This window comes from Oryzias melastigma, linkage group LG9 (genome assembly GCF_002922805.2).
Source record: "Oryzias melastigma strain HK-1 linkage group LG9, ASM292280v2, whole genome shotgun sequence".
Lineage (NCBI taxonomy): Eukaryota > Metazoa > Chordata > Actinopteri > Beloniformes > Adrianichthyidae > Oryzias > Oryzias melastigma.
The window spans coordinates 20,076,455-20,087,612 of record NC_050520.1 but is presented as its reverse complement, the minus strand read 5'-3'; the positions used below and the strand labels follow the sequence as shown (position 1 = coordinate 20,087,612).

The 11,158-nt window shown below is 38.4% G+C and overlaps 1 protein-coding gene and 1 long non-coding RNA gene across 2 annotated transcripts in view; both read right to left on the bottom strand.

Moving 5' to 3' along the window:
• The window catches only part of LOC118599089 (versican core protein-like), a gene marked incomplete in the record, with an annotated part of 10,105 nt that extends 6,423 nt beyond the window's left edge, over positions 1-3,682 (bottom strand). Inside the window, 4 exon segments of the mRNA XM_036213388.1 lie at positions 683-967; positions 2,034-2,161; positions 2,278-2,452; positions 3,291-3,682. Of these exon segments, the coding sequence (XP_036069281.1) occupies positions 683-967; positions 2,034-2,161; positions 2,278-2,452; positions 3,291-3,513 (811 nt within the window).
• A 1,534-nt stretch (positions 3,683-5,216) lies between these two features.
• LOC118599090 lies at positions 5,217-11,056 on the bottom strand. The gene is made up of 2 exons (XR_004948375.1): positions 10,948-11,056; positions 5,217-9,065 (listed from the first exon to the last, which is right to left on the bottom strand). It is a non-coding gene; the product is annotated as an uncharacterized LOC118599090 (long non-coding RNA).
• Between the last annotated feature and the right edge of the window lie 102 nt (positions 11,057-11,158).

Sequence of the window (11,158 nt, the reverse complement as noted above, 5' to 3'; positions counted from 1 at the left end):
AGAAGCTGTACAAAACAATAAAACAAGTTATTTTATTATTATTTGTATTATAACCTTACATTGGGCTTTTGACATAAATTAAAGATCCACTCCAATCATATTTTGATTTAATGTAAAAGCGTTTCCAGTTGTCTGTTAATTATGATTGTGCTGTTTTCACCCAAAATGAGAAAAATCTGTATCATTTTCTAAGACGTAGTTTCTGCAGGGCAGGAGTGCATTACAATTTCGCCTCCAACTTGTGGGTGGGACAGTTGGTGCAGAGTAAGCCTTCCCCTATTTCCCATCATCCGTTGTTTTTTTTTTTGTTTTTTTTACTAGCTTGCAGCCCCTCACAACCGCAACCTATCAGTAGCGTTTCAACAAAAATGATGAGTAATATTGCAGCTATTTAACTGTACAATTTCAACCCAGATACCAGCTCAGGAGAGGAAAATGAAGACGTACATTTATCTTATTTATCTTTAACTGAAGGCATCAGAATGGAGAGGAGCAGGGAGCTTGTGGCTTGCCATTTTAGGCCCAGGTCATAACTACAACCTTTTTCCATTATATTTTTTGGCTCCTCTTGATTTGTGATGATTTGATAAAGAAATACTCAGAAATGCAAATTCAAGCCTACATTTATATTAATATTTATTGTGCAATAAATAGTGACAGTTAAGACACTTACCTTTGAAACAATAGGCCCCAAGCTTCATTGTTGGTTCTGGAAAACCGGTCTGGTTTCTGTAGCGATACATGGTCCTGACACCAAGCAGACCTCCCCCGCACTGAATTCTGGATACCGCGACAGGATGTCGCACACTGCCGTCAGACATCCAGCCATAGTCGCATCTGTCAAGCCCCTGTCTCCACGCGGCGTGGAGCTGGCCGGGGGACGCAAGGACGGCATTCCTCTTTTTGCACTCTTCACTGGCCTCTTGAAAAGTCATCTTACGGGTCACGGGAGCATAATAGACCTCACCTTAATTGAAGCAAAGAAAAGACAAATAAATGAAAGCAGAAATTAGAGCAACCTGTTATCAGAAGAAACATAGCTGGGGTAATGACTCATTTTAAAGCCACTTTTGGAAATCCTAAAATCATGACAAACTCACTTTTGTGAAAGGCCCAAACCCAAAACATCTCCCACCTTTAACATTTTGGACAACAGTAGTTCTGTCAGCACATAACCCTCATGTGGGATAACAATGCAGACAATGTGCCCACCCTGTCGGCACCCATGTCTGTACTTCAAGTTTCCCATTGAGTAAAGTAAATCCCACCTTCAGTTGCCTTCTAAAGCCTCTTTCCCTATGATCACACACTGGTGAATCTCAACCTTAAGATGTTTTTTCCTAAAGGATAATATGAAATAAAGAAATTGTACACTGGCGACTGAATCCAATCATCGTTATGAAACGAGATGATTTCTTGCTGCATTTCACTTCGTTTTGGGTGTAACATCCTCAAGTATCACAATATTGGCTGAAACGCGCTGATTTATAGGGGCGCTGAGAATACCGAGGCTTTCCACTCAGGAATGTGTTCCCCTCTTACTGCAGACAAAACAAACGACACTCCCCTCAACAAGTCACTTTCAGCATCCAGACCACTAGATTTTCTTTTTTTTTATTATTTATATCATCAACATAAAATTGTCATGCTGATATTAAAAAGGTGTTGTAATTAAAGAGAGGCTAAACGTTGGGGTTTATTTATTGGTTTGCTATCTTATTTTTACATTTCAACATTAAGAGGAAATTATTGTTTTGTGGGTCCCGGAGGAATTTTCATAATAAATGTGGCATAAAAGTATTACCCTAAAAATTTCTGTTTATCTTTAAGCAGGTCAAACCACAGCATATTGCTGTGGTTGTCGACAGCAAACTGAGACAATATCAAAAACCAAGAACAATGGCAATACAAAAGCTGCGGCTGGTTCTGTTTGTTTCTTTTGCTGCCATATGAACATACACAAATGTTTCCTTTTTTAGTACATTATTCATCGTTTAGGTTGTGCTTTTTGCCTCTAAATGATACTCTCTTACCATCAAGTTTGTCCACATAGCAGTACACGTCGTAGGTCTCTGTGAGTTTTCTGATTCCATACGACCTAATGCCAGGTTTAGTCATGAGGTTTCCAAAACAGCCCTTTCTTGGCCTTGTAATTGGGTATCTGTGAGTGGAGAAACAAAAAATCCATGAGTCACTACTCGCTGCCATAACACAACGTGTATAATGTGCATCTAAAACACAAACTTTGTTCAAAAATGAATATCTAAAGATGCTTACCTAACAGTCTGATCAGCCATCCAGCCAGCATCGCATTGGTCAAACCCATCTTCGTAGGCTGCTTTCAGTTGGTCATAGGTGGCAATAGTTGCTCCGATATCTTTACAGGCCTGAACAGCTTTCTGATAATCTAAAGTGTATCTGCTGGTTTTTGCTCGGTAATGAAAAACAACACCTGAAACAAAAGAGTTTGAAAAGCATACTTTTCAAATATGAGAAAATAATGATTTTGCTACATTTCTCTTGCAAAGAAATTGCCATCTGGATTTCATTAGAACAAATCTGGAGTGGTAAATTGTGGGTAAATGTCTTATAAAGCAGAATCTATGAGTAAAATAACTGAATCATGCACTTTATACGGAAAGGGGGAGCCTAGAGGATATGCAAAGCACTCTACAGTTTACCACAAATGAACAAGATAACTGCACATGATGCCATGGCCCTGAAATCCCCATATTTGTGGACAGTCGAAAGACGCAAAAGATTTGATTGATGGTGTCAATTAAGATTGCAGATAGTTAGAAACGTGGTTGTGCAGTCTGTAAACCAAAACTATCCCAATATTCTCCCCACCCGTGTTTTCAATTAGAGCCAGACAATATTTCCCATAACACTTTAAAAAAAATGTCAAAACTACGTAAATGCGGACAAGAAGTACAAGCTGGTGGGCTCCCCTTCTGATTCTTACATATTCTGCTCTCCTTCTGACACCGTTTGAATGAATATTCAGTAGATTCTGAAGTGACAGCAGATTAGAAGCACATTTTGATGAACAGTAAGAGAAAACCTTTAACAGGTAAGAACTTAAATAAGACTAATTGATCGGTTCAATATCATCGACATTTGGTTTTAAAGGTTTAGATGGATTAATTCAGAGCATAACCTGTATATTTGGCATCATTAAGAACCTATTGATGTAACTTTGTAGTCATTATTAAGCCCTTGAAGCAACATTTCCATGATTCCATTGAGATTTCCTGGCTAATGAGTGTCGGAGAATGTAAAAATCTCACCGCTGACATCAAGACTAACTGTGTCCTGGGTGTCTTCGATGCCGTACAAGACCTCGCAGCGGTAAGTGCCTGCATCACTGGCACGCAGCTTGACCATCGTCAGTGAGGCGTCACCAACATCTTCAGGATGGCTGGGCACTGACACTCGGTTCCTGTAACTCGAATCTATCTTGATCATCCCTTCTTGTGCCACCAGCACAACAGACTCTGTATTTCCTTCCATCTTGGTCCATTTGATCCTCAAGGAATCACGTCCATAAATGATTGCTCCGTTTGGACTAATGACTGGAGCGGATGTTGGTATTGTTGAGAAAAAGCAGGGAAGAGTCACTTTCCCTGACAGGGATCCAGTTACCGGTCTGAATATTGATAATGTGTGGGAAGCTAAAAGAGAAAAAAACAACAATAATTATTAATATTTTCATCTTTTTTTGAGGTATTTTTCTCTTATACTTTGAGCTTGTTAGCAGACACTACGTAGTGCCTGACTCATTTCAGTTGATGGGGTGTGACAACTACACCCAGCCTAATAAATAAAAAAAAGTACTGTAACTTGAAAGTAGCTTTTGGAAACTTTAACCTCAACCTGACATCGATGGGTGTGGGAAGACATTTAAGGCTGTTGAATGTACAGTATGTTTGTATGATGTCAAACATAACAGCTTAGAGGAGGGAGAGTTATTGCATCACCTCTGAGCTTTCACCAACAGCGGCTACATGTTCACAAAAGACAGATCCATCCAAAAAGTGTGTTTTTCCTTTTTCCTACTTAAATTTTCTGCATTGTAAAACTAGTTAAAACACAATTTATAAACATAATCCTCATTTTTAAACATGCTGGTAAAATGACTGTGCATAGCAGGATATCTGTAACAAAGTGATTGACAGTATATTGAGGTTTACTTGAGAGAAAGAATGTTTTCTTCTCTTTGCCCTCTTTTGGAAAACATTCACAAAAAACAAGGTGGAGAATTCTCAGGACGAGGTGATGGGACAGCCCCAAAGGCATGAGCCTATGAGCTTTAACACATGGTCTTATTAGGATGTAGGATACAACCAGCTGTTCAGCTCCCAGACGTGTGGTGTCTAATTAAAAGGTGTCCATTCAGGGACAAAAAGAGAAGGGGCCAATAGAGCCACAGAGGCAACGTCAACCTCTGCACTTAGGCCACCTCCACTCAAAGAATATTTTTTTAACACTATTTTAAGAGCCTTTATATTTTGGAACTCCACATGAACAAGTTTATCAGAACAGAGGAGAAACGGACAAAAAAAAAAAAATTGAAGAAAAAAGGGGGAGGGACTCAATGAGGCTGACTGAGGAGGAGTAACCAGAAGAGATTTAAGGAAGAAGATGGATGGAACTGTTCAAACCTTACCTGTTGCTGCAGCAGCTTCACAAAGACAATACAACCACAGGACATGCCTTATATTTAGTACCATCTGTTGGGGACAAAAACAATAAAAATCTCTATTAGGACACAATTCCAGCACTACATATTTAATCTTTTTTTTAACTTTCTGGACAATTAAGTTTATCATCCAATTAAACTAACTTAGTTCTTTTTTTTAAAACAAACGTGTAAAAATCTGAGGTTTTCAGGGAGTTTGTGGGTGGCAGAATTGAAGGGTAACACATCCTGTGAGGTCAAACTTTGAAGTTAGTGGAGACAGGATGACAGGAGCTGTGGACCCCTGCTCCCGCCAGCACCCCGCTGTATAAACAAAGGTGGTGGGTCCCAGTGGACACTGCAACTAGGGGAGCACTTGTAAGCAGCATCCAAAGATTTTTACCTGAAATGCACTTAACAGTCTTGTGACTCTTTTCTAGCCTCATCTGTGGATTTGACAGAAAGCCTTGCAGGGAGTGCAACTGTGGCAATGGATTAAGTTTTATAGCTGCATTGAAATTATTAAGCCACATGATTTTTTTTTTTTTTTTTTACTTGAAAGTCAGCGTAGAAAGGAAAATAAAGTTAAAAACTGATCATTACACATTTTTGGCCAATTGATTTTTGAAGCACCTGATGATGCACCTTTAAGATACTTTCCTTAACTGTCAAAGTGATTCCTTTACAATTATTTTACTAAAATTAATTAATTGCTCATAAATAATACGAAATAACATGTTTCTAGTAAATTAATTTTGTATAATCAAACATTAATATTTTAAATAAACTTTCCTCATATTGTCTGTGTGGGTTATCTGAGGACAACTCGCACTGGATGTAATTTGTGAATCTCTAAAACCTCTTTCTCACTGAATGAAACTATTTTAATTAGTTGAGGTAATTATTTAAACTTAAAAAAAACATAAAAATGCGAGAAAATAAAAATGGCAACATTTAAAAATGAACTGTAAGTTAAAATTCAAGACTATAACAATTGGAGAGAGGGGTAAAACTTACCTTTACTTGTGTTTTATTCCATTAAGCTTGAAAATATTAATGTAAGTCCTTAAACTGAACGAGTCCTCGTGCGTAAAATTCGTGCGTAAAAGTGCCCGGATAAGTCCTCTTCGAACTGACGCAACAGCCTCCCTCCTCTCCTGCGGGATGCTCCGCGCGCGCGCTGGCTTTCGCTCCGGGATGATCCTGGCTCTGGATGAAGGCACAGAGTCCGTGGAGTGTTAGAAAGGGACACGCTGAAGTTTGCTTCACCCACGCTGCTATCTCGTCAGAGAGGAGGGGCTCGACTTAAAAAAAAAAAAAAAAAAGTGAATGGGACACCTTTGGAGAGTGGGAGGGGGCTGTGCCGGTAGGTGGAAGGGGAGGGGGGAGGTACTTTATTCCATCACAAATCCTCTTCCAATTAAACTTTTGTCTTTAAGGAACACTTTATCTCAGATATTTTTTGCTAAAAAAAAAAGTCCTACCTAACTTTAAATTATGCTTGTTTTTTTTCTTAAAAAAATGACCTTTACAAAAGATGCCACATTGATGCCACATGGGGGGAGAGTGCAACAGACCATATCCAAAGTTGAGCAATGGAAACAGGGTGGTGCAGGCATGTGTCTGGCTGTGCTTGACTCACAAAATATTGTGCTTTCCAACACTGCATTTTGTCAAAATTGAGAGGGAGTTTCACTGTCCATCCCATTGAGGACACAGCTACCATGACAACATTGTTTATCATGAGTAGATCTCATTCATACCAACAAAGACTTCTTAGAGAGATTTGACTTTTCCAAGAATTCTTTGTTTTTTTTTTTTTTTTTTCATCATATTGAAAGTAAGTTTAGGAGCAGCAGGATCTGATTGGATAAAAGTGGTGGTTGACTGGAAACTCTGTGCTTAACTTTTCCACATGGGGGAGAGGCTGGATCACAGTTTATCAGCTCTTCACTTACAATCAACAGTGGTCACTGCCTGAGGAAAGTCCAGCAGAGTGAATGAGTTTGTGCGTGGGCATGGAATGGACCCAGACACCAGATAGTATGTTATATTGAACCCTCCTATAAAACCATCTCAGAGCAAGTAAATACAATTTAGCCTGTCATTGGCCTGTTTGACCTGAAGAAAGAATATGTTTGTTACTTTGCTAGCATAACACATTTTACATAGTTTTTCAGACAGTCAATCACATACATTTCTCTGTTACAAAAATTGTATTCTGCAATTTTTAAATCGAGAAACAAATAAAAAAGTCTGATTATGAAGGATGAAAATCACGAAAAGTCCTGAAAGTTTATAAGATGATTGTGATCTTCAAACTCAAACATGCTTTTATCCACATAGAGAAATGTTGTTCCTTTACATCCAAGAAATTCTTACAGACTTGCAACACATTTATCTTCTTAGAATATTTAAAAAGAAACGCCAATGACAAAACAAACAAAATAAAAAGCAGTAACAATAAATGTCAGAGCACCTCTTAACCTAAAGTCGTATTGGCTTCTTATTTGAAGCTCACAGCCATTGAAAGATTAGGAATCAATTCATAAAAGGAACAGCATGCAGATGTTTAAGAAAAAAAATTGAGGTAAGAGATTTTTTGGACATGTTATATGAAAGATAGTGATATTTTATTGTAAAAAAAATGCTGAGGTTCAAGGACGAGACTAAAGAGGACATTCTTTAAAGCCTTTTATCCTTCAAAGGTGTAATATTTACATGCAAAAAGTATTTCTATAAAAGGTAAAATAAAAGTTTTTAATATGACCATATACAGCTGTTTTAATTTGATCAAATAAATGAATAAAAAATTGACAGGTTTTTACTGAAAGTTAAGTTTCATATTAAAAAAATAGCCTGGATCTTCAAAGAATGTTACAACTTTAAGCAAAAAGTCTGCATTGAGACTATAGTCAGTAAGAGTAAAATAAATAACAGAGTTCACTTGATTTTTCTGAGTCAGAAGTATTGTGTCAAACTGGACAAACTAAAGCAGAGGTGAAAACCTCAGACGGGAAAGTGTTGATAAAAGTTCTCATTTATCCCGCTGACGTCGTCTTGAAGTTGAGTCATGACATCTGGACTTACAGACTTATTTCTTGAAATGTCTCACCACTCATCCAAGTGGCTTCATCAGTCATCAGTGGACTGAAGAAGGAAGACTTTAAGTCCAGACACCATGACTCAACTTCAATACTCAGGCAGGAAAGTTGGTCCCTGAGGCCTGAGAGCTCCTGTTAAAGAAGCATTTTTCATACCTGTGTGCATTGTAATCATCTCATGTCCAAGCTGCAGTTACCCCACAATGCATCTCTCCCCTACGAGGCTGGACCGGTCTAGACAGCCAGATTCTGACAGGAAAAAGGAAGTTAAGGAAATGCTGGAGGCTCTAACCTGTCCATTTCTGTTGATTTTGGTCCTTTACATACTCAACCTGACAATTTAACAATGGAATATTGAATAGGGAGAAGAGACAAAATCAGAAAATGACACTAAACGTATGTTTAACTTTTGAAAAAGGGCATTTATCACTACAATCACAAACGAACGGTGACAGAGATGGACGACTTGACGACACAAGAGGCTCAAGGGCAAACATTTTACAGCTTTTTAAACAACTGCACAGCTCAAAGGAACCAGCCTAACTAAAACCAACTCAGGCATCATTTCAGTAGCTCTTCACTTTCCTGCTCAATCAACGTCAAGTTGAAAGCTTGATGTGAATTAGTGTTCTGTAAAACATTTATACTGTATGTGTAACCCTGTTGCCTCCAACCATCTATAACTCACTGAGTCATTGAGCCAGTCAGAGCGTTTGATCCTGGTGATCCGCTGTGCGGGCCTCAAAATGACCCAAGTATCACATGACCTATAAATACGGTGTGCCTCCGGCGCCGTGCCATCGCAAAAAAACATGAAAGTGTGTTCAACCTCCAAGTTTAAGAGGATTGCCTTCGAAAACTCAAACGGTCATTCTAAAAATCCTAAAAATGTCCTGTTTTATTGCGCTCTGTTGATTAAATACAGGTCAAGCTGCTCTGATTAGAACCAATAAAAATGTGCTTGACATCATGTTTAAATACACAAAAATATCCACCTGGCACACAACACAAACCGCACTGTTGCTAGGAGAGAGATAAATTATTAGATGATTGTGTTGAACAAGCTGCTGCATTGAAGTGCAGCAAAAGGCCAAACCTGTGACAGACAGTGAAACAACACAGCTTGCTGTGGATTCCGGGGTTCAGGGAAACGAGCTTGCTGTGTGTTTGTCAGTGAACCTCCTGTTTGGAGTACGACATGTGGGAAAATGGAGTTGGACAGACGTGAACCTTGATCTTTTGGAGTCAAGTGAGGAGGTCCAGACCGGCGCAGCTGATCCCTAAAACAACGCAGAAGTTAGTTTAGTCAAGTGTCTTCAGGACATAAAACTATACTATGCATCTCAGGAGAGAAGGATTAGTGTGTTTTTTTTCACACATTGGAAAATGTTATTTAATTTACCAACTCTTTAATTTCTCTAAACCTTAAGAAATATAGATTTCAGTTTTATACTTGATAATTCAAATGAGTAGAGTGGCATTCTTTTTCTGCTCAAAAGGGAATGGCCTCATAAAATGTGTATTTTTATTGAGTTACTGGATTCTAAAGTAATAAATCTGTGATCTTAAGGGGGTGGCATTTACGCATTTTTTAATAAAAAATGTTAATCTTAGATGCTTTATCAAACTAAAAACCTTACAAACACAAATGAAAGAAATAATAAATAAAAGCAGGAACTGCTACAATGCGGATGCCTCATCATTTTCTGCACCAGGTGTTACACCACAGGAAGAGTTTAGTCACATAATGAAAGCAAACTTTGGACAAGATGTAACTTTCTGTCTACTACTTGCAGCTTTTACTGTAAATGATGTGATCAGTTTTAGATTTTACTTATTAATTCCAGATGTTTGCTTTTGTAAATTTACCTTTATTACAGTGGGTAATTGCACTCCATATGTCGTTAAATGGGCTACAATAGGATAACGTTATATTTTTTAAAGGTACTGAATCAGCTGTGTTAAATACAAAATTCATTTGGTCTTGTGAATCTCATATAAGTCCATGAAAATGGTAAAAACATGACTAAAAACTACCCCTGATCACACAATGACATTAAATTAAACTCAGCTCAAACATCCCATCACAATGTGAACAAACTGTAATGTTATGAATCACTGCTTTTGACACTTTCTAGAAAGGTGCTTTACTTTGAAGGAGTTTCTATTAAAAAAAGAAAAAAATACTATAAACAGTAAACGGGTGGAGATCCACAGACACACAAACATAGACGTTCCCATCTCCCTGATCTCTGCCATCTGCATTAACCACACCGCATTACAATGGCAATCGTTTAACTCTCATTCTGCTCGCTGTTATCAGCCAGCATTTGGCCTCATGATCACGGTTGGGTTAGGGGTTTCGAGTAAACAGATTAGGATCAAGATGTTTAAAACTGTGTGACTTAAGACAGCATTTGCAAACACTCATCGACTCCCCATGATGAATGAGGGGAGCGCTGCTTCTCACTGCAGTTCAACCACAGCACCAGTGGGTGTGTGCGCTGGAAAGCCAAGCGGCACTACTAAACAGAAGGCATTATGGATAGTTTGACAGCCCTCTGGTCTCTGGCATACGCTATGCATTTCCAGCCATGAAAGAAAGTCCCGATCATTATGGTTCCTACAGCTTAAATGAGCGTTTTAAAGCATGTTTTGGTGAGGCTGCAACACAAATCTTTCTTAGTCATCCCATTAAATGCCTGGGTGGCACACACAGCATTAAAAGCTGCTTAGCAGTTAGTGTACATCCCCGTACCTTTCTAAATAGAAGGTTTCCGTGGCGACACAAGGAAAATATTTGCTAAACATTGTGATTCATTTGAACAAACTAACATATGGGTCACATCACAATCCCAAAGTGCTTAAAATGGTAAAGGAAGTAGTTAATGCAGTTAAACCATAATACAAGTGTTTGATCTGTAATGTGCAGTAAATAAATATATTGAAATCCATACTAAAAATTACAAAACTTAAAAAATTTCAAAAAAATTATATATGTTAAAAAGAATTTGGAGACACCCCCAAGTAAAACACTGCAGCAGGTCATCATTATCATGCTCTTAATTTGAAACTCACAGCCATTTCCAACCTGCAAAAGATTTTGTTTCATTTTAATGATGAGGCAAATTTGTTCAAACCAGTATCAGAAAGAAAACCCACTTATGGATGAAGATCAAACGGATGTTCTAATGACTGCTTTGATACAAAGCAGAGACCCTGTCGTTGCCACTGGATGTGCTGGACCACTTCAGCGGAGACTCCACAGCTGGGAGACGACTCTTGGCTCATTTGGGAAGCTTGTCTGTAATCCAACATCCAATGTTCTGCATCCAGAGGAAAAGTAAAATCTGTAAGAGCTGCCCAATAAAGA